Source organism: Sorex fumeus, unplaced genomic scaffold (assembly GCF_029834395.1).
Source record: "Sorex fumeus unplaced genomic scaffold, SorFum_2.1 ptg000037l, whole genome shotgun sequence".
Taxonomy (NCBI): domain Eukaryota; kingdom Metazoa; phylum Chordata; class Mammalia; order Eulipotyphla; family Soricidae; genus Sorex; species Sorex fumeus.
Genome location: NW_026606094.1, coordinates 14,503,566 through 14,526,206, shown reverse-complemented (window position 1 = coordinate 14,526,206; position 22,641 = coordinate 14,503,566). Strand labels below are relative to the sequence as shown.

Sequence of the window (22,641 nt, the reverse complement as noted above, 5' to 3'; positions counted from 1 at the left end):
ACTCGTGTTCATTACATAAATTCGATATTTAAACATTGAACTTTTGTCATTTTTTAAGTATCAGATTTTATAATTTGTAACTAATGAATGTTTGTTAATACTTTCCTTTCTTTCAATCTCTGAGATGTATAAATCTAGAGGGGCATTTCTTTAATGTGTGGTGCCAGGGATCAAACCCAAGTCTCAGTGCACATGCAGGGCAAGTTTTATGACACTGAGCTCCTTCCAATCAAGAGAGTAAATGCATTTATAAGGCAATTTATATTGTCCAGCCAATCAGCTAAATATGCTTTGTTTTCTTTGTCAGAAATTGTGTAACTTTATCATAAAATGTAGACAGTAGTACATATTGCCTACTAAATTATTTAAAACTAAGAGAAAAATTAATGAATACTTAGCTGATAGAAATGGCATCCTCCAGCTCATTTGAGATATATGATTCTAATCTAGGTAAGACACATAAGATTGCCTTAGGTTTAAACATGAGAAAGATTCATATTTCCTTCTTCAATATTTCTGACTTTGCCTTGTACAAACTCTTAGGAGAAGTCAAATTACCCCATACTATTCCCATTATCTTTGCCTTAGGGGTATATACATTTTGGAAAGTGAAAGCATAGTAAGATTTGGTTTGGTGAGAAGTTTTCTTATTCAGTGTAAAGTGGTAGCACTGCACTGTAGCACTGTAGCACTGTCCTCCTGTTGTTCATAGATTTCCTGGAGCAGGCACCAGTAAAGGTAAAGGTAAAGGCCCTCCCGTTGATCGTCGATTTGCTCGAGTGGGCCCAGTAACGTCTCCATTGGAGACTTTGTTGTTACTGTGTCTGGCATATCGAATACTCTCGGTAGCTTGCCGGGCTCTCCTAGAGGGGCGGAGGAATCGAACTCGGGTCGGCCATGTTGGCCGCTTGTAAGGCGAACACCCTACCGCTGTGCTATCGCTCCAGCAAAGATTTTGTGTGAATTTTAGCAAGATACTCTCAGTAGCTCCGAGAGGGGCGGAGGAATCAAACTTGGGTCAGCCATGTTGGCTGCGTGCAAGGAAAACGCCCTACCCGCTGTGCTATCGCTCCAGTCCCAGTAATGTCTCCATTTTGAGACTTGTTACCTGGTTTTTTTGTTTTTTTTTTTTTTTTTGCATATCAAAAACACCACGGGGAGCTTGCCAGGCTCTGCTGTAAAGTGGTAAAGTGAAGAAAGAATAGTTGTGAGAGGAAGGTAGAAAAGAAAAAATGAAAAACAGCAGAAAAATTCTGAGGCAAGTTATTTTAGGCACAAGCAATTTGGATGTTGAGGATATAGAAACTGATTCCATTCAGCTTCTGTCTTATTAATCTTTGATATTATTTACTTTAATTTGAGTACCACTGCTCTAAAAATTCTCTTAGGACAGAGAAACGGAATTTTCAAAAGGGAATTTCTTCTTCCAACTATTTACATGCAGATGGAATTTCATGGAATTATCTGTCATTCTCATTCCCTGTGATAACTGTTTTTTAAAAAGATTTGAAATTCTTAGAGTAAGATTACTGGCATGATAGAATAGAAGTTACATCTGGGTTAGAATTCCAATCTGAAGATAATTATATCTTATTATTAAAATTTTTAAATGCTGTAGATTACGTGCCTTAGAAGTCATGAACTATATAATTATGTGCTATGACATGTATGAATAATATGCTTTTGAAACCAATCATAGATAAAACAAATAGCTATTGAGGAAAGCTGCAAATAAAACCCCATTTATTTTTTGTTTTTCTTTTCACAGGGACTTGGGGGATTATTTGAAAAAGCAAAAGAAAATAATAATAATAACGATAGTGGCATTTCCAATGGTGATAACAGCCTCTTCTTCAGCAACTTCTCACTTCTTGGTACTCCTGTCCTGAAAGATATCAATTTTAAAATAGAAAGAGGACAATTGTTGGCAGTTGCTGGATCTACTGGAGCGGGCAAGGTAGTCCTTATTATTTCTCATCACTAAATCTCAACACGACATGCAGTTCTTCTTTTTCAGAAAAGTTCGAAGTATAGCAAAGAATTTCAGAAAATTCAGACATGAGTATCAGGAGCACAAATGGAATATTAAAATATTCAAATATTTTATTGGTAGTAGCATCTTCTTATGGCTTCACATTACTTCCAGTGACTTTTCTTTGATAATGTAAAAAATGTTTTGTATAGTAGTCAATATGGTGTATTCTACCTGCTGGACATTAATAAATTTTAATTTAAAAAGTATTCATTTGGGAGGAGTACATGTAACAGTGCTCTGGTTTACTTCTGGCAGCTCTGTGGACAGGGATCACTTTGGTGGGCCGGGGGGACCAAATAGGGTGCTGAGTATCGAACCCAGTTCAGCTGCATTCAAGGCAAACTCTCTTCCCACTGCACTATGTCTCTGGCCCCAAAGTGTCCATGTTCATTAGCCTTTGGTGCAGACATTTTTAAAGAACAGAACATACAGTATAAGAAAATCATAGATTAGATTTTACATCTATAACCACAGAACTAAAAATGCAAAAGTGAAAGATGACATTAAAGTTTGGGAGAATCAATGAAGCCTTGTGTATAATTTGCCTATTTATTAAATGAATTTAATAAATTAATATATTTTATTTAGCAGTGGTCAGGAGCTACTACTGGTGGTGCTTAAAGGATCCTAAGATTCTAGAGATTGAATTTTGGTCTCCTACTTGCAAAGCATGTGCTGCAGCCCTTTGAGCTATCTTCCTGGACCTTTTGTGATTTAGTAAGAGAAAAAATATTAAGTGGTATTAAAGGAAATTTCCTATTGAATTCATTAAATTTCCCATTTAAAGCATTTTCTATTAAAGGAAATACTTAGAAAGCTAATTTATTCAATGCCATTAAGCATCCACCCAAATTATTATAAAACCAAAGATAAATGAATAGATTTAAAAGTGAACACATCGGGGCTGGAGTGATAGCACAGTGGGCAGAGTGTTTGCCTTGTACGCGGCTGACCAGGGTTCGTCTCCCAGCATCCTATATGGCCCCCTGAGCACCACCAGGAGTAATTCCTGAGTGCAGAGCCAGGAGTAACCGCTGTGCATCACCGTGTATGACCCAAAAGCAAACCAAAAACAAAACAAAACAAAAATAAATAAAAGTGAACACATCTTAAAGTGTTAAATTTTATTATAGGAAAAGTACTTTATGGTTATCTCCAAGGATATGGGCTATTTTTCAGGTAATAATAAACACTTGATCTCAAAATCTAGGAAATAAATTTCACGGCTTAAGGGAATTAAATCAATAATGAGAAAGGGTTTCCTGGCTTTACAATATAATACTAAGGGCACCAGGTATTTGTTTGAGAAGTCTGCAAAAATAGATTCTTGTACCCACTAGACATTAATTTCTAGAAATATAAGAAAAGCATGCAATGTACTCTTAAAACGTTTATTTCCTAGAATTAAATCCAAGGACATAAGAAGTGAAAGAAAGACAGAAGAAAGAAAAGAAAGAAGCAATGAAAGTAGGAAGAAAGGAAGGGAGGAAGGGAGAAGGGAGGGGGAGAGGGAGGAAGGAAGGAGGGAAAGAAGGAAAGTTGGCTTAATACTCGGCACTTCATATGTCCTCAAGCCTACCAGGAGTGATCCCTGAGCACAGAGCCAGGAGTAAACCTTGAGCATAGCCAAGGATGACCCCCCCAAACCAATAAAAAATAAACAAATTAAATTACTTCCATGTATGATATGAAGAAATAACTTTGGAATTAGAAATTATAGGACTTTCAGATGCTAGTAATTATCATATGCTAGCAATGAGCAGATGACTACTACTGCACACAACCGATCACATCTTTTGTGAGGTAGCTGTGAAGATATATAAAACAGTGGTTCCTTAGGAGTGGTGAAACCCTGAGAAGTTCAATGAAAGAGGATGTTTTGTGTTTTTAATGGAATCACTGTGAGATATACAGTTACAAAGCTTTTCATGATAGTTTCAGTCAAACAATGATCAAACATCCATTCCTTACCTGTGTCCATTTTCCACTAGCAATGATCCCAGTTTCCTTCCCGCCATCTCCCCTTTTCTTCTCTCATCTCTCTCTCTCTCTCTCTCTCTCTCTCTCTCTCTCTCTCTCTCTCTCTCTTTCTCCCCCTCAACAGGATGATTTCTAATAATACTAGGAAAGCATTATTTCATAATTTTATTGGACGAAAGATCTAGCTAAAACATGAAATGAAAAATACTGACATTTTGAGTTAAATCCCACTCCACTCAATTTGGTAATTGATGTATATCCAGTCTTAATCATAATTATTCTAATATGCTTATGGAGTTTGCATGCAAACATATTTATCACAACTTTGTCTTAAAAATCAAAAATTGGATTGGGGAACTCTAAATCTTTACAGTTGGGGATTGGACAGATAAATTTTCATCTTATTTTTTAATGACAGAATAGTCAATTAAAAGAAAAAAAAGACTCAAGAATTTGTATAATATACTAAGACAAAGCATACAAAATGTGTGAATATTATTTCTGCATTTTATAAAAGAACATATGTGTGTGTATATATATGTGGAAGAACATCTGTAACGGTCTATAATGAAGTTGCTAACTTTGAAGTTTTGGGTGCATTTTATGTCTCTAGTTTATCTAAAGTTTTAACAGTTAATATTCATAGGGGAAATAGGTAGCACTTGGATTTACTCAGGGCTTATTCCTGGTAGTACATGGGGGTGCTATATGTCATGCTGGGAATTTAAACCTGGGTCAATCATATGCAAGGCAAATACTACCTGGATTATATATCTGTCTGACTTCTGTATTATTTTACTTGAAAATAATGGAAATATCCAGAAACAGACATATAGATAAAGGAGTTGTGGTCTGTATATAATCATAGTGAGATATTGTGCAGCCACATGGAAAAAAAATGCTGCAGTTGATGGGAATGAAGGGTATCATGCTGAGTTAACTAAGTCAAAAGGAGGATGAGAACCAACTGATGTCACTCATCTGTGGAGTTCAGGGTAATAAAACAAGGATATAGACAATAGCTACTGATTAACAAACCCTGAGTACAAACTGTGAGCACCAGACTAGAGGGGGAGGGCAGTGTACAGGAAGTGACTAAGGGCAGTGGGTGTGAGGTTGTGGCCACTTTGGTGGTAGTGAGGTGCTATCTGAATTTATATCTATATACATCAAGATCCTAAATATCCACACTTTTGTAAACACATATTGTGAAATGTAGTCACTGTCACTGTCACTTTCCTCCCGTTGTTCATCGATTTGCTCGAGCAGGCCTAGTAACGTCTCCATTTTGAGACTTGTTGTTACTGTGTTTGGCATATGGAATACGTCACCGGTAGCTTGCCAGGCTTTGCCGTGTGGGTGAGATACTCCAGTAGCTTGCCAGGCTCTCCGAGAGGGGCGGAGGAATCGAACTCGGGTCGGCATATTGGCTGCGTGCAAGGCAGATGCCTTACCCGTTGTGCTATCGCTCCAGCCCGTGAAATGTAGTCAATTAAAAAATTAAAGTAGCATATCTACATAATACATTGAGTCTATATCTAAGAGTCCAACTCTATCTTTAACCATGCAGTTGTCTCCTTTGACTCAATTTACCCAGTCCTCCTTCCTCCCTTCTTCCAGGAGACTTTTCCAATTAGATCTCCCGTATTGGTTTTAACAATCTAAAAGTGTTTATTATTTCATTCATCTGCTCAGTTTTCCCTGTAGACCTCATGTGATTATTGTGAGGATCCAATAACAAAGTGAATCCATTCACAGAATCCTTGAACAGTATATTGAAATCATAAAAAAGTGTCAACAAGGTATTTGTTACTACTAATAGTTCACTCACTTCCTTCAACTCTATTGAAACTATCTGAATTATGTTCGCCTCTGTGCTTATGAACCACAATCATAATACTTAACACACTCTATTGTGATTGTCTCTGTTTTAGGTTTGTTTATTTCTTTTGGTACAGCAGAAAACCTATAACCGGAAGGAAGAGCAATACATTTGAAATGTATGCACATGGAATCTTATAAAATAAGAATATCTTTTCTTAGGATTACAATTAGAGGCAAGTACATCGTGAGCGTGGTTTGATCAGATGATCTAATAATAGTGGCTTTTATTTTCAGACCTCACTTCTAATGATGATTATGGGAGAACTGGAGCCTTCAGAAGGGAAAATTAAGCACAGTGGAAGAATTTCATTCTGCCCTCAATTTTCCTGGATCATGCCTGGAACCATAAAAGAAAATATCATCTTTGGTGTTTCCTATGATGAGTACAGATATAAAAGTGTCATCAAAGCATGTCAATTAGAAGAGGTAAGTAAGAATTGTGAAAATTTTCAGATTCTATACATGAAAGCTTCAAACTACTTAAATGATATATTAAGCTCAATTTCCAGTCTATATCTATACATACTTTTTTTAGCCCATAATACTTGTAAGTCAGTTAATAAAAAAAATGTATGATCCTGTCTGAAGTTTGCAGAAACACAAGAAAACTTTCTTAAATGCTAGGCTATATTGATTATGATTTTAAAAAATTGATAAACCGGGAGAATTTTATTTACCAGTTAGTGAAATGAATGTCCTCAATGCGCATTTCTATAGTACGCAATTTAGAAAAGATACTTGAAAATGAGATAAGAAGACTTCAATGACCTTAAAAACTACGTAAGTTAAGGTAATAAGCTTTGAATAGTTGGAAGAGAATAAGAGATAATTTTTTATTACATCTTACCCTTTGACCTTCAGATAATCTTCTATACTCTATAGGCTGCAAATCTCCAAAATAAACAAGATGAAAATAATGCTACTGATCAATTTAATGACAGGAATTGGACTACAGAATGGGATAAAATCTGAAAGTATACAAAATATTCCAAGTCATGATGTAGGACCTGTGCTATTTAGTAGATAAATTGTGTGATGGATGATTCAATAATTATTGATATAAATGTTAGAACAGTAAATTTATTATGTAGTGTATAAACAGTATTGCCTGAATGGTGATCTTGATTAAAAATCATTATCGTGAGAAATTGCATTTGGTATTAATGGAATCCCTTATATAACCTTTCATAAAAAATTATAATGAAATGAAAATGCTTAATGTATAGTGTATAAAAAATAGAAATACCAGTTATAGAGTACATAAAAGCTACAATTATGAGCAAGTTCTGTAGTGATTATATAAATGGCTCTCTACTTATATATTGACTCAATGATGGGTTTTTATTCTCCAACTCCTTATTTTACATTTACTTTCAAAGCATAATACAAATTAAAAGCTATCCTGAAAAGTTAATGTATTTTCTTTAAAGAAAATATTCTTTTATGAATTATTTCTTGAAATCTTTCTTTTAGGAATAGTATTTTACCACTCGGAGGTTATGAGAGAAAGCCAAAGAGCATGACTCTAGATGCACTTCAAAAAATATTCACAATGACAGTGACATATTTTGCTTTATCAAATATACAATATTTTCTTTTTATACCTTGCCATAAAATCTGTGAGATTTAAGATGCTTAAAAATCTGTGAGACGCTTAGCTTTTATTTTCTAATCATCCTTGAGTCCCTCTTACTTTCTGTCCTTATAGCGGGAAACTGATTTGGCCTTTCTGGTCCTTCTAGGAAGGGCAATATTTTTCAGGCATCTCTAAAATTCCTTGCATTTTACACAGTCAGATGTAGTGAGTAAAATGAACATTTGAGAATGTGCTGTTTTCTTCTCTTTACCGAATGTTCCTTTATTCTTTTTCTCTTTTTTCTTCTTGTGCTATTATCTATCCAACTACATGGCAAATTCCTTGAGAACAGTGATTCTAAAAAAATTTATTTTGCTAAACTCCACCTAGCACTGTGGTAGACAGAAAGGTAAATTCTTATTGAATGCCTCTTCCAGAAATATTTTTCAGTAAGGAATGTCAGTTGTAAGAAATTTGCTCAAAAAATATTCTTCTGTGAGGCTTACAGTTTCAAAGATTAAGGAGGGGATTACATTGACAGCATTGATGCTGGGAGTAGCAATAAAAATAATCAGAAGCCTTAGACTCCTTTGGCAAAGTCAGAAGTTTTCCCTATTTTCAGTAACTTCAGAGTTTTTAATTGTTGTATTGTTGTTAATTTGGTATTCCTACCTTCGAAAGTGGCCAATGAGAACCTTCCAGAAGGCAAATTTTTAAATTTTTTTAAAAAAACCCTTTATTATTATATTTAAAAATAATTTAAATTTATTGTGGAGATACTGATTTACAAGAGTAGCACTGTAGCACTGTTCTCCCGTTGTTCATCCAGTTGCTGGAGCAGGCTTCAGTAACATCTTTATTGAGAGACTTGTTACCGTTTTTGGCACATTGAGTATGCCACAGGGTGCTTGCCAGGCTCTGCTGTGCGGGTGGGATACTCTCAGTAGCTTGCCAGGCTCTCCCAGTGGGGCGGAGGAATCAAACCCTGGTAGGTTGCATACAAGGCAAACTCCCTACCCCCCTCCCACACACACACACATACACACACTTATCTTTTATGGCTACAATGTTCCCATCCCACCTTCACCAGCAAAACACAAGTATCCCTGTGGGGAAGGGAAAATTGAAGGGGAGGTTTTAGATTTTAAGTGTGGAGGAACTTGAGCACAGATACATAAAATAGCCACAAATTCTGCGATGGTTAAGCAGCTTTTGCCAGCCAAACAACTCCCTCAGTGCTTTCTCTACGTGGCCCCTATCACCAAACACAAACACTCATGATTCAGTGTGTTTTCATTTTGACTGCCAAAGTTGATCTGTCCTCAGTGTGCTACATCAGGGCTGGGAACAGTTGATGAGAACAGAATATTTTCTTCCTCATTTTTGTGTTTTTGTTCAGCTCTAATATCTACAAAGTTCTTGCGTATGTAATGATGCTTGGTGTCACAGGAGTAAGTAGGTAGGTGTAAATTTGCTTGGATAGAAAAAAAGCGTGAGTAACATAGTTCACATAGTTTTCTGATTTCAGTTTGTTGTTGAAAATTGTTCCTTCATGGGATCGTTTTAACACTTTATCAAGGGGAAGGGCACGATTGTGCTCAGAGAGTAACATGCATATGTGAACATGCGTGAGAAAGTCATCTTCAGTGCCTCCCTTTCAGGACTTTCTCTAGGTCCTGCTTTAGTGTCTTACTTTCAGTGTTGATAATATTAGAACGAATTTCAAGGCAAATTGATATATTATTTTTAAGGTATCACATTATATGCCTCTGCTCTCTTCCTCTCATGTAGCGAACTACCTTTTTGGGTTTTCATAAACATGAGTAACTTTTCTAGCTAACTCTGAAGAATTGAACGGCTGAATGGGAACCTATAAAGTGTGGCCCCTATTAACTTATTCTTTAAGGACACCACAGTCATATTTTATTTTTGAAAAAGTGAAGGGCTTCATTGTTCTTAGGCTTTCAAGATTTTTTTTTGACAAGAAGGGGCACAAGCAGTGGTGCACAGTAGCTACTCCTGGTTCTGTGCTTGGGGTCACAACAAGTGGGGCTTAGTGAACTGTGTGGTGGTGGGGAATTGAACCCGGCCTCCTGCAATTGTTCCTCCAATTGCACTACCTCCCCAGCCCTCTTTTGCTGTTTTTCATTTTCAGAATGTCTCTTCATTTGCACTTCACCACGAATAAAACCGACAACAAAAGACACAGACTAGTGTTTTGATAACAGTAGTTTGTAGTCAGTGAAACTCTCATAAAAGCACCAGGCTTTGGAGAAGTTACTGATTTTCATAACAAAGTGTTGGTGGGCAGTGTGAGAAGAGGTCAGAGGCTTAGGATCTGTAATGTTTCATCAAAATTGTTGCCATCCTTTTGTAACCACAAAATGATCCTCATTAAGTATTTGTTATGAGACTATTATAAATGCATCACTGTACAAGTTGACGGAGGTAAAAATATGTTTTGTATTCCACCACCACTTGACAGTTTTCATATTTAGGTAACAAGAAGAAAAAATTAAGTTGGCAAGTGGTTACTAAAAGAAAAAAATTTGGGAGGGAAATTGGCAGAAGTATGAAAAACTTGGGAGGGAAGTGAGCAAAGGAATGAGTTAGTGACTGGTTCATGTTTGGAAAATAAATTCTATTTTTCAGATACCACATGACTAATTAAATTTGAATTTGACCTGGGGATAGCCAGATCTAGCCAAAACTAACCTGCATTGAACTGCCATTTCACCTTTGGTTGGTTGAACTCACCATTGTAGGAGAATTCCGGAATGTTCAGTTGGGACATTTGTAAATATAAAGGTGCCATAGAAATTAGCACCTGCATTCAGTGGTAGCCAAGACATAATTGATATCTAAAACTGATACTTGAAGTGTATTGAACTATGCCCCCTGAACCAGAAGGAACTGCCTTCAACCACTGGCAATTTTCTCCTGATGGACAATTAAATTTGAAGGTGCTGCTGTAATACAAAGCAAGTACATTTATTTTATAAAATTACTGAACCAGAACCAAGCAAGAATGCCATAGTGTTTACCGAAATAAACTGTTATTTCATTTCATTTGCACCCTGAAACTTAAAAATAAATGCTAGCCAAGATCTATTGAGAGACCATGTCAGAAGCACTATACCAAGGGCTCTGTGCACATTGGTCCATTGAATCCTCCTTTTCCAGTTATCTGTTGGTAATTTTTCTAGGCATCTACAGTCAGAATGAACATGAGCTGAACTCTGAAGGTGTGTGAACTAGGGAGAAGACGTAAGATTAAAACTCTGAAACTATGTAAAAGTTCTCACATCTCTAAAATCAAAATAGTCTTAAGACTTCCCTTCTCTGTAAGTTGTGGGCCAGTTACCAAAACAGTTACTTAAAAGTACAAGTAATCTTAAAAGTACAAGATTTTAATTATAACTATCTGGATGAAGCTGTCTCGTGAATAAATAAGGAAGCTAAGACATTTAAGCCAGGCCTTTGTATTTAAGGGGGAAAAAAATCACTGTTTTCCAAAGGTAAAAGCCAGACTATATCATTATCTTTATGCCTTATGTTCCATTGGTCTTGAAGTAGTGGGTTTTTATATCCTTCTTCCACTCCGACTTTTTCATTTTGTAGGAATGGCTAATCAAAGGAACCAAAAGGAATCTTATACTTGTACTTGAATAGAACTGTAAATTTTAATTGAGCTTTAGAATGTTTAGTAATGTTTAGAAAGACATTTCTAGAAAAGGGGACTCTGACTTTCAAACATATTTAATCACAGGTGTTCTTTAGGCAAAACAGCCCTTGAAATGGCAATAGTATTATAATAATACATTTTTGTAGCACTGTAGCACTGTAGCACTGTCCTCCCATTGTTCATCAATTCGCTCCAGTGGGCACCAGTAACCATTGTGAGACTTTTTTTGTTACTGTTTTTGGCATAGCGAATACGTCACAGGGAGCTTGCCATGCTGTGCCATGCAGGCAGGATACTCTCGGTAGCTTGCCGGGCTCTCCAAGAGGGACGGAGGAATTGAATCCAGGTCGGCTGCATGCAAGGCAAATGCTCTACCCGCTGTGCTATCGCTCCAGTGCCAATATATTTCACTACTATCTATAATATCTATTTTCATTTCAGAAATTGAGTTACTCTTGGTTCAAATTCAAAAAATTAAAATTTTCTCTTTAAAATATTTTTATTATTATATGTCCTATTATGGGCACAGTGCCACATTAGACAGCTTAGAGCCTGCCTCCTTGTGTACCAAGGGTCCCTGTCTGCAATTAAATTTTATTGATAGATATATTGGAAAGATATATGGAGAATATTTATCTGTCTACCATTTAACAATTTAGTAAAGACATGTGAGTAGAGACATTAAATTATGGATTGCATCAAGCTTTGGGCAGTATTGGTGGACAGGACACATGAGACTCATGGGGCTTTAATTCCAGTGAAGACAAACAAGAAAAAATACATGTACTGTTTGGTAGGTTCCCTAATATTGACTGATGCAGGGTCCTGTGTCTGGAAAGAGAAGCAGCATTTATAGTCTGGCCTTAGATGGGTTAGGAAAGGTTTCAGAGAAGAAATAAATATCTAGAGTGAGTACAGGGAGATTAATGGGAGTCCTCTGAGTGAAAAAAGAGCAGCAAAAACATTTCAGAATCAGAACACAGACCACATGGATGGAGGGAAGGAAGAAGAGGGGAAGGAAGGGTGGGAGAGAGAGACAGTGTAACAGCAAGAAAGAGAGATAGAGAGAAAGACAGAGACAGAGAAACAGAGGGAGAGAGAATTGCACTTACAGAACACTTTAGTGTGGTAGGACTTAGATCTGGAAAGGAGAGGGTATAAGGTGAGAACTTAGCTGAGAGAGGCCATCAGACTACAGTTTTGCTCACCTCATTTACCCAAAGAGGCTGAAAGACAGGGGACTGGAGTGATAGCACAGTGGGTAGGGCGTTTGCCTTGCATGCGGCCGACCTGGGTTCGATTCCCAGCATCCCATATGGTCCCCCAAGCACCGCCAGGAGTGATTCCTGAGTGCATGAGACAGGAGTAACCCCTGTGCATTGCTGGTGTGACCCAAAAAGCCAAAAAAAAAAGAGGCTGAAAGACAGACGTCCTCCACTTCACTTTCATATACCATATAACTGTTGAAATCTGATTCTGATAAGACACTATAACTGCACAAGAGCTGAGGAAACCTGAGGCTTAGCTGAAGCTAGAAGAACATAAGCTGAAGTGCTCTGGGAAAGAGAAGGATCCACAGTTATCACCAGCTGCTTTACTTTATTGAGGAGCTGCAATCATCAAAGTAGTTGTTAAGATGATTTCTCTAGTATCAGATGCAAGTGGGGAATGGCACACAGGGTAATGGTAATGTTGTGGTCAGAAGCTTATAGAATTTCTTTCATATTTAAAGGATGAAAAAGTACGAGTTGAAGAGTCTTGTTAAAGTTTTGATTTGTAACTGATGGACCAGAAATAGTATCCAAAATCTTCGGACTATTTCCTTTTTGCAATAAGAAGCTCTATCTTGTATGCTTAACTTTTTATCCATTGAATTTTACTGACTTTAAGATAGAAATAAAGACTAGTCCATTTCACTTAGATCGGAGCAATATGATTAAATATTCAAAATTATAAATCTATAGTTTGCAAAAGAAAGGATAATGCTAATAAAAACCACTAATGGCATTGAATCACACAGCAACAAGCCTGTTACCATGGGCCTGCAAAATATGTTGGTAACTCCAGAGCAGCATCAACTACAAAACAACATAACCACATACCAGTAAAACACCAAGAAAGACATTTAATGGATTGGGTTGTCCCTGCATCTTTACAGAAGTATTTTATTTTCTTTAGCTGGTGACCTGACTATGGGGGCAGAAAGACTCTCCTCAATGCATGCCCGGGCCCAGGGATTAAGGTCAGGATCTCATACTTGCCCCAAGGTGTTTTCTAAACCACAGAGACATCTTCCCTGCCATTTCTGGATGGGGATTCCTAAAAGTATAGTTAGGAAGGCAAGAAAAGCCCTGTAAGCCATTGAGTCATCTTCCTGGCCCCTGGCCCAGCATCTTGGGTGGATAGATTTAGACGAGATTAAGGAATCAGTATCTTCCTAAAGGCCAATTCCTGGACCAACTGAATCAAATTAATCTACAGAGCTTTCTAAAACTATGTACTTTTAAAGGGTCATTTCAGAGACCGTGAAATCAAGAATTCAGAAACTTATAGTTAAGTGAGTCTAATAAGATAATCTTTTTCACTTGTTTTAGGTATCTTTTCTAATTTGACTTCCTTGGAAATGCCTTCTTAAAGACTCCTTAGATGACTGTATTTTAAGACTCTCCCCTTATAAAAGTTTAAACTCTTAGAGCCATAGAAATAGTATAGCTGGTAAAGTGCTTGCCTTGCACACAAGTTAACCTGGGTTCCATCCATGACACACACATGTGAACTCCAGGGCCCTGCAAGGACTCGGAGAGGAGTTGTCCCTGAACACAGAGCAGGAGTACAACCTGAACATCACCAGGTATGGTCGCAAAACCATAAAAAAGGAAAACAAACTAACCCTTTCTTCCATTCTCCCAATATTTCTTCTGTCCTCTCCTGCCCTCCCATTTGCCTTGTGCCTGAAGCATAGTACAATTGCCTAGTAATTATTAAACATTAGTAACAATGTCCCTACCTGATGATTCACAGTTAAGGACATGCTTTATAAATGCTCTATTAAATGGTATTACCTCTAAAGTTCAGGTTCCCGCAACTCAGTTTCTTACCCTCCCCCTTTGCCACAAGAAACTATATTGTCAAGGTTGTTATGAAGAATGACAAGGCAGCCATAAAACAAAGTTTATGATATTTTCCTATCTACAAGCCACAGGAAGCTCAAATGTACTCAGCAAACATTGCAAAAGTACACAGGTCCAGTAAATGTAACACCCTTTTATGTCTTTTCTGTATTCTCTCTCTCTCTCTTTCTCTCTCTCTCTCTCTCGCTCTCTGTGTGTGTGTGTTTGTGTGTGTGTGAGACAGTCCCATAGTCACATTATTTTGCTTTTTTAAGCATTTTTTTCTCTTGTTTTTTTGAAGGGGTGGTTTTTCTCCTTGTTCTGTGCTCAGGGATCATTCCCGATGAAGCTTAGGAGCCAACCATATGGGGTTCAGGGAGCAGACCTAGATCACCCAATAATTAAGGCAAGCACCTTACTCACTGTACTATCTCTCTAACCCTGACCCCCTCCTTTATTCTCTTCTCCCTCACTCTCTCTGCCCCCTTAATATTGCATCTTTGGACCATCTTCCCATTGTATATTCATGATAAAGTCGATGAGCTTGATTTTAGCAATTCCTCTTTAAATGTCCTTGGTTGGTCTGTCTCTGTTTAACAACCTTCAGATGGTGGAGATTAGGTATATTGTTAAAAAGTAAAATGGCAAACATGTGAAAAGTGCAGCACATTGAACACATTGAACATATATGCACTTCTTAATAATAAAATAAGTTAATCTTTATGGCACATTTATTATAACACTACTTTGACCTTCTCTCTAGCAAGCTTTATCTAGTTATTTTCAAGTGTTTTACAGTATCATAGAGACTTAATACATAATATGCACAGAATCCTTTGAAGTTGACATTTGCCTTTCTAATCAGCATATTGTAAAAGAACTTAGCCAGAACTTAGCCAGTCTACTCTGTTTGAGTAAATCATGAATAATGGGAGGACAGTGACAGTGACAGTGATGAAAAAACTGCGCTGAGAAAATGATCAAAAGTCAAGATAACAATGCATGGTATTTCAAAAATAAGATTTTCAGGATCTCCAACAATAAGATGGATTGATCGTTTTTTAAAAAAAGAATGTATTTATTTAATCACCCAGAAAACAGTTACAAAGATTTCGGGTTTAAGTCTCGTCATACAATGATGAAACACCCGTCCTTTCACCAGTGCACATTTTCCACCACCAAAAACCCCAGTATAACCCCCATCCCACACCCTCCCCCTACCTGTGTGGCAGAGGATTTCCACATTACTCTCTCTCTACTTTGATTACATTCTATATTTTGACACCAGACCCACCATTATTATTTGGCGTTTTCCGCCTACACTCAGATCTGCCAAAGGCAACACTAGACAATTTGTTTTCTATTGTTGATCATGACTACCATATGATTTTGGAATTCCAAAATTTTAATAATTGAATCTGGAGGGATTTCTGCCAAAAGCCCCTGGGTTTCAAGATTTGTTTGTGTGTCTCTGGAATCATGGCCATTAAGCAGCTTAATCAGTAGCTGGAGGGGCCGTTTGTGGGTGGCTACGGTCTCATTGGGAAGGGAACTGATCAGTTTTTTGAGTTATATATATGCTTTAGGAGACAAAACTAAGGTATTCACCGTATCACTGTATCACTATCATCCTGTTGTTCATTAATTTACTCAAGTAGGTGCCAGTGACATCTCCATTCGTCCCAGTCCTGAATTTTAGCAGCCTCTCCTTACTCGTCTTTCCCAATGCTGCCATATTGGAGGCTCTTTCAGGGTCAGGGAAATGAGACCTATTATTGTCACTGTATTTGGCATATAGAATACACCATGGGTAGCCTGCCAGGCTCTGCTGTGCAGGTGAGATACTCTTGTTAGCTTGCTGGGCTCTCCGAGAGAGCCTGCCCCATAATCGCTCCAGTCCCGATTATGATAATATTTTAGCTAAGATATTAAATGATTTATATTTGATTTTGTTTAAGACATAGGTTTTAAAAATCTCAGCTGTTAATTTTTAAGATAATACATGTGACCTCATGCCTAACGCCTCATGCCTAATGTATGACTTTTTTTAGTAATTTTCTTGAAAACCCTCAGAAGATGAACATTGGTGATGAGAGTTATGCAGTGGTGAAAGGATGGGTGTTGGAACAAATGTATGACTGAAACTCAAACATGAACAACTTTCTAACTGTATATCTAACAGTGGTTCAATTAAAAAACATTAAAAAAATTTAAAAAGACCCAGAAGATGATTGATTATGGGGCTTAAAGCATTTGCCTGTCAAGCATAAGGTCAGGAGATCAAAACCCAGTGCCACCGCATGCCCTGGAGCAAAGATGCCAATCCCTTCATTTGCACATGATCCCACTGTCTGGGAATCTCAAGCAAGGAAAACATTTTGATTGCAGAAGGAGTTCAAAAGATATTTCAGAGCAAATAGAGAAAAAAATAGATATTATCTGCATGTGCAAGTTTTCTTGAAGTGGCACATGCTCTCAGCACAAGTGCTACGACACTTCTTTTTTTTTTAAACTGGTAACTTTAACAAAAGAGAAAACCTGCTGTGAAGTCTGAAAACCAACACCCTTAGATAAATATATTACCAGAGTAGAGTGCCCTTAGAAATCACAAAGATAAGTGCTAAATAGTGCATGCAAATCAAAGTGTTTTATGTTAATCAAATAGAAAAAACAAACATTAGTAAAGAAGTCTACAAATGAACAATAAAGTAAGTAATCAGAACAAGTATTCACATTAACAGCAGGATATTGGTATCAGAATATATTTTATCTTAAAATAAAGAGCTCGTTCATAATTCTTCTAGATGCACCTTCATTTTTTGGTTTTGTTTCAGTCCTAGAAGTTTCTTACTGATTATGATCTGAGATACTTATTGCATTTAAATGATCCAAATAGAAATAATTTTCTTTATAGATTATTTTAGTTCAGGAAATGTGGTCGAATATATTGGCTTGAAATAAAGTCTTTTTAGATGCAAGAATCCTTTATTTTATTCTTTCTGTAAGTAGTATATCTCTCATCTAGTGTCTCTATGACAGCATTTTTAAAAATTTATAGTTGAGTTTTTTTTTATTGAATCACCATGAACCACACTTACAAAGCTTTCGTGTTTGAGTTTCAGTCATACAGTGATCCCTCCACAGTTGCATATTTTCCACCACCAATGTCCCCAGTGTCCCCCCCAACACCCCCCGCCTATCTCAGCCCTCCCTCTTCCTTGATGGCAGACAATTTCCCCCATACTCTCTCTATTTTGGGACATTATGGTTTGCAATACAGATACTATCACGTATGGTTTGCAATACAGATACTAACACGCATGTTCCTTTACCTACTTTCAGCACACATCTCACATCCTGATCGATTCCTCCAACCATCACTGACTTAGTGATCCCTTCTCTATTCCAACTGTCTTTTTTTCCCAGCACATGAAGCAGGAAACCTACAATGGAGCAATTTTCCTGGCCCTCATCTCTACTGTCCTTGGGTATCAGTCTCATTTTATGTTATTTTATATTCCACAAATGAGTGCAGTCATTTGATATCTGTTCCTCTCTTTCTGACTCATTTCACTTAGCACATACTCTCCATGATCATCCAGTTATAAGGAAATTTCATGACTTCATCTTTCCTAATAGCTGAATAGTGTTCCAGTCTATAGATGTACCAAAGTTTCTTTAATTAGCTAATTCTCACTCACATGTGTTGTTTCTGGCTATTGTGAACTTAATCACTTAATCACTTAACTTCCCGTTAGTCGTCGATTTGCTCGAGCGGGCGCCAGTAACGTCTCCATTTGTCCCTGTCGCGTGCTAGTGTAGCCCAATGGCATCTCTTCGCTCCGGGAACATGGAGGGCCTCAAACCGATCGTTCATGACCTTGACAAAGAAGTCTGACCATCTGGTAGGTGGGCGGCCACGCGGTCTCTTGACATCCCGTGGAATCCAATCAGTAACAGCTCTAGTCCAACGGTCGTCTTTAAATCTCATTACGTGACCAGCCCATCGGATTTTCGACACCTTGGCAAATGAGACAGCGTCCCTGATCCTTGATCGTCGACGGATGTCAGAACTCCGGATTCGTTCTCTCATTTGAGTGAAACGTGATATTCCAAGCATAGCTCTTTCTATTCTTCTTTGGGAGACCTGAATGGCGTTCTCATCTTGTTTGCGTAGGGCCCAGGTCTCTGAGGCATATGTTAATGCAGGAAGAACAGTGGAATCAAAGAGATGTGCCCGGAGCCGGAGGTTCTTCGTCCTCTTAGCTATTTCTTCGACGTTCTTGAAGGCGTTCCAAGCCGCTCTCTTCCTCCTGCGCAGCTCGGGTGCCAGGTCATTTGTCATGTTGACCTCTCGACCTAGGTAGACATAGCTGTTGCATTCGGAGATGGTCGTTCCATTGAGAGCGAATGGGGCGTCAGGAACAAGGCTGTTTCTCATAAACATTGTCTTCGTAAGATTCAGCTGTAGTCCTACCTTTCCACACTCACGGTCAAAGTCGGCCAGCATTTGTGCCGCTTGGCTGATGTTTGGTGTTATTAAAACAATGTCATCAGCAAAGCGGAGGTGGTGTAGTTGCCGACCATCTATCTTCACTCCCATTCCTTCCCATTCCAGTCGTCGCATGATGTTCTCGAGGGTGGCACTGAAGAGTTTTGGTGAAATGGTATCACCCTGCCGCACCCCTCTCTTGACATCAACGATCACTTCTTTGTAGAATGGTGAGATCCTGGTAGTGAATCCGCAATACAGCTCACGGAGGATCCTGATGTATTGGGCTTGAATGCCCTGATTGCCTAGGGCTTCAATGACCGCTTCCGTCTCAACAGAATCAAAGGCCTTCTTTAAATCAATGAACGTTAAGCAGAGCGGCATCTTGAACTCCCGAGAAACCTCAATGAGTTTGGTTATCGTGTGGATATGGTCGATGGTGCTGAATCCTTTGCGGAACCCTGCTTGCTCACATGGTTGTCCTTCATCTAGTGTTCTGCCAATCCTATTCAGGATGACTCGAGTGAACAACTTGTAGATGACAGACAATAGGCAGATCGGGCGATAGTTGCCAATGTCATGGATGTCTCCCTTCTTGAACAGTAGTACGGTCCTGCTGGTTTTCCATTGAGATGGAACCTTGCATTCAGACAGGTAGCGAGTGAAGAGCCGAGCCAGTGTATTGATGAGTACTGACGGCAGGTTCTTCAGGTGTTCAGGTCTGACCTTGTCTGGGCCGGGTGCTGTTTGCTTCTTTACTGACGAAATGGCGTGTCGGATTTCGGAAGGGAGAACGTTGGGAACGACATACCCATCCTGTGGAATTTGGTATGTCGGCAAGTGGACATGGCTATCGAAGAGATTTGAGTAGAAGTAATGGATAATCTTCTCCATTGCCGTTCTGGAGGATGTGATGGATCCATCAGGACGTCGTAGGGCAGTCATCTTGGTCTTATAGTTGGCGAAGGACAGGCGGGCGTTACGAATACTTTTCCCGGCTTCTGCCGCATCTACCAGTACTTCTGCTCTTCTCTCTTTGAGGTCTTCCTTGATCGCATCTCTGCACTGCTTTGCAAGCTCGGACGTTAGCTTGCGGTTGCCTGAGGCATGTGCCAAACCACGCTGGCGAATTAGCTCAAGAGTTTTCGAAGATAGGCGACTTTTTGTGGCTATCTCTCTCTTGGCGTTCCTTGCACATTCATGGAGGTGCTGAACCAGTCTATCGTATTCCTCGTCAATGTTGTCAACAATGGCATCTTCCCATGTTGCCGCAATAGTACCAAAGAGTTCCCAGTTGGTGGTCGTTCTGGGAGTTCTCTTTTTGAACTTTGCAGCCCTTTCTCCCCGCTCTGTGAAGTAGAATTTTGCACGAAGGAGACGGTGGTCCGATCCCGTTCGAAATTTTGGGACAACAGCGACATCAGTCAGGCAAAACCGTCGATTGAATATGATGTGGTCTATTTCGTTGTGGAATCGTCCACCGGGAGACTCCCATGTCCATCGTTTAGATTCTGCCTTCTGGAACTGTGAGTTACCATGAATGGTCTTGGTCGACATGATGAACTCAGACAGTCTCTCACCCTGTTCGTTCCATTCTAGGCCATGGAAGAGCCTGGCAAGCTATCCGCTGTGTATTCGATATGCCAAAACCAGTAACTACAACTGGTCTCATTCACCTGACCCTGAAGGCTTCACCGACATGGCAGCACTGAGAAGGATGAGAAAGGAGAGGCCGACAAAATCTCAAGGCCGACCTAGGCTGCCACAACGAAGGAAGACAAAAATGATCGTCTGTACTTTCAATGCACGTACGCTAGCATCAGATGCATCCATCGAGGACCTGATGGTACAAGCACGAATGATCAAGTACGACATCATTGGTCTGACCGAGACAAGAAGACACGAATCTCACCATGCCGTTTTCGACACTGGAGAAGAATTGTTCCTCGGAACATGCGATAAAAGAGGTGTTGGAGGCGTCGGTGTCCTTATCAACACAAACTTGGCCAAGAGCATTGATTCATTCGAATGCCTAACAACCCGAATCGGACGTTTACATTTGAATAGATGTGGCTCACTGCCTGCAGTTTCTATCTTCGTTGTCTACGCACCAACATCTCATTATGATGAAAGAGAAATCGAGAAGTTCTACATGGAGCTAGAGAAATTCTATAAAGAAGACCACACCTTCTACAAGATCATTGTGGGTGATTTTAATGCCAAGATAGGACCGAGAAGATCAGCTGAAGAACTTCACATTGTGAACAGTGACTGAATTTTTTTTCAACTGAGTTTTTAGGATCCAAGATAAATTCTGTGTATTAAGGAAAAAACTCACTAAGTTTTCAAAAGGTAAAAGCCAGACTATAACATTATCTTTATGCTTTATGTTTCATGGGTCTTGAAGTGGTATTTTGTATTCTTCCTCTACTCAGAGTTTCTCATTTTGTAGTAATGGTTAATCGAAGAAACCAAGAGGAGAGGTTGAATACATTTGAATAGAACTGTAGATCTTAATTGAGTTTTAGAACGTTTAGTAATGTTTAGAAAGACATTTCTAGGAAAGGGAACTTGGGTTTTCAACCACACTTAATCACAATTGTTCTTTAGGCAAAATAGCCCTTGAAATTGCAACAGTATTATAAATAATACATTTCAGTATTGTCTATAATATCTACTTTTCATTTCAAAAGTTAATTACCCTTGTTTCAAATTTAAGAAATTAACATTATTACCCCACACTTCTCACCATCATCCTTCACAAAACCCAAGACTAAAGGCAATTATTGCTTTGGTGGTTTGTTTGTTTGATGTTTTATTGGGGGGCCCACCCAGCACCTCAGCACCTACTCCTGGCCCTGTGCTCAGGGATCATTCTTCTCAGTACTCAGGGGATGTGATGTTAGGAAAAGAAACATTTGTCTCATGCAAGGCAAATTACCTTACCCGCTGTACTATTTCCTGGGCATAGTCAATCACTGTTTTTAATGTACTAAGTACTTTTTGAATACACTTAGTTATACAAAGAATTTAAAATTCAAATGCATTTCACCCATGTGAAAATACTTATCTCTATACAATTCTGAAATTTTTTTAGTGGACTTTGAAATTTTAGACAAATGGTATTTGTATACATTATTTTCCAACTTGCTTTCTTTGCCCTATTATTTTTTTCTGAGTCTATTTTTGCTGTGATATGTCAAAATAATCTCATTTTCTTTACTGCTATACTATACTCATGTCACATTTTATTTACTCATTCTGATACTTATGGGCTGGAGCGATAGCACAGCAGTAGGGTGTTTGCCTTGCATGCATCCAACATGGCCGACTTGAGTTCGATTCCTCCGCCCCTCTCGGAGAGCCTGGCAAGCTACCAAGAGTATCTCGCCCGCACGGCAGAGTCTGGCAAGCTACCCGTGATGTACTCGATATGCCAAACACAGTAACAAGTCTTATGATGGAGACATTACTGGGCCCGCTCAAGCAAATCGATGAACAACGGGAGGACTGTGACTGTGACTGACTGTGATACTGATGATCTTTAGATTCTTCCAAGATTCCACTAATTCTATAGTAAACTTTTAAAAAATATTTCTCTTTCCAAGAGTTTCTCTGATATAGATAGCTATTTTTGTTGTTTTGGTGCCACACCCAGAGAAGTTTGGGCTAATCCTAGAACTGTGGTTTCCCCTGGCTGTTCTTGGTGGGCCATATGTGGTGCCAAGGACTAAACCAGGATTAGCTTTAAGGCAAGTGCCTTATCTCCTCTACTATCTCTCTGGTCCTGACTGAAATCTATCAGATGAATTGTGTTACCATAGGATATATATGTCCATTTTCAGTTTCACCAGCTTCTGACAAATCGCACTTTAAAGT

General features: G+C 38.7%; 1 protein-coding gene across 1 annotated transcript in view; it reads left to right on the top strand.

Moving 5' to 3' along the window:
• Positions 1 to 22,641, top strand: part of CFTR (CF transmembrane conductance regulator) — a 178,606-nt gene that overhangs the window by 76,357 nt on the left and 79,608 nt on the right. The window contains exons 10-11 of the mRNA XM_056118608.1: positions 1,769 to 1,957; positions 6,134 to 6,325. Coding sequence (XP_055974583.1) covers positions 1,769 to 1,957; positions 6,134 to 6,325 — 381 coding nt within the window. The remainder of the gene's footprint in view (positions 1 to 1,768; positions 1,958 to 6,133; positions 6,326 to 22,641) is intronic.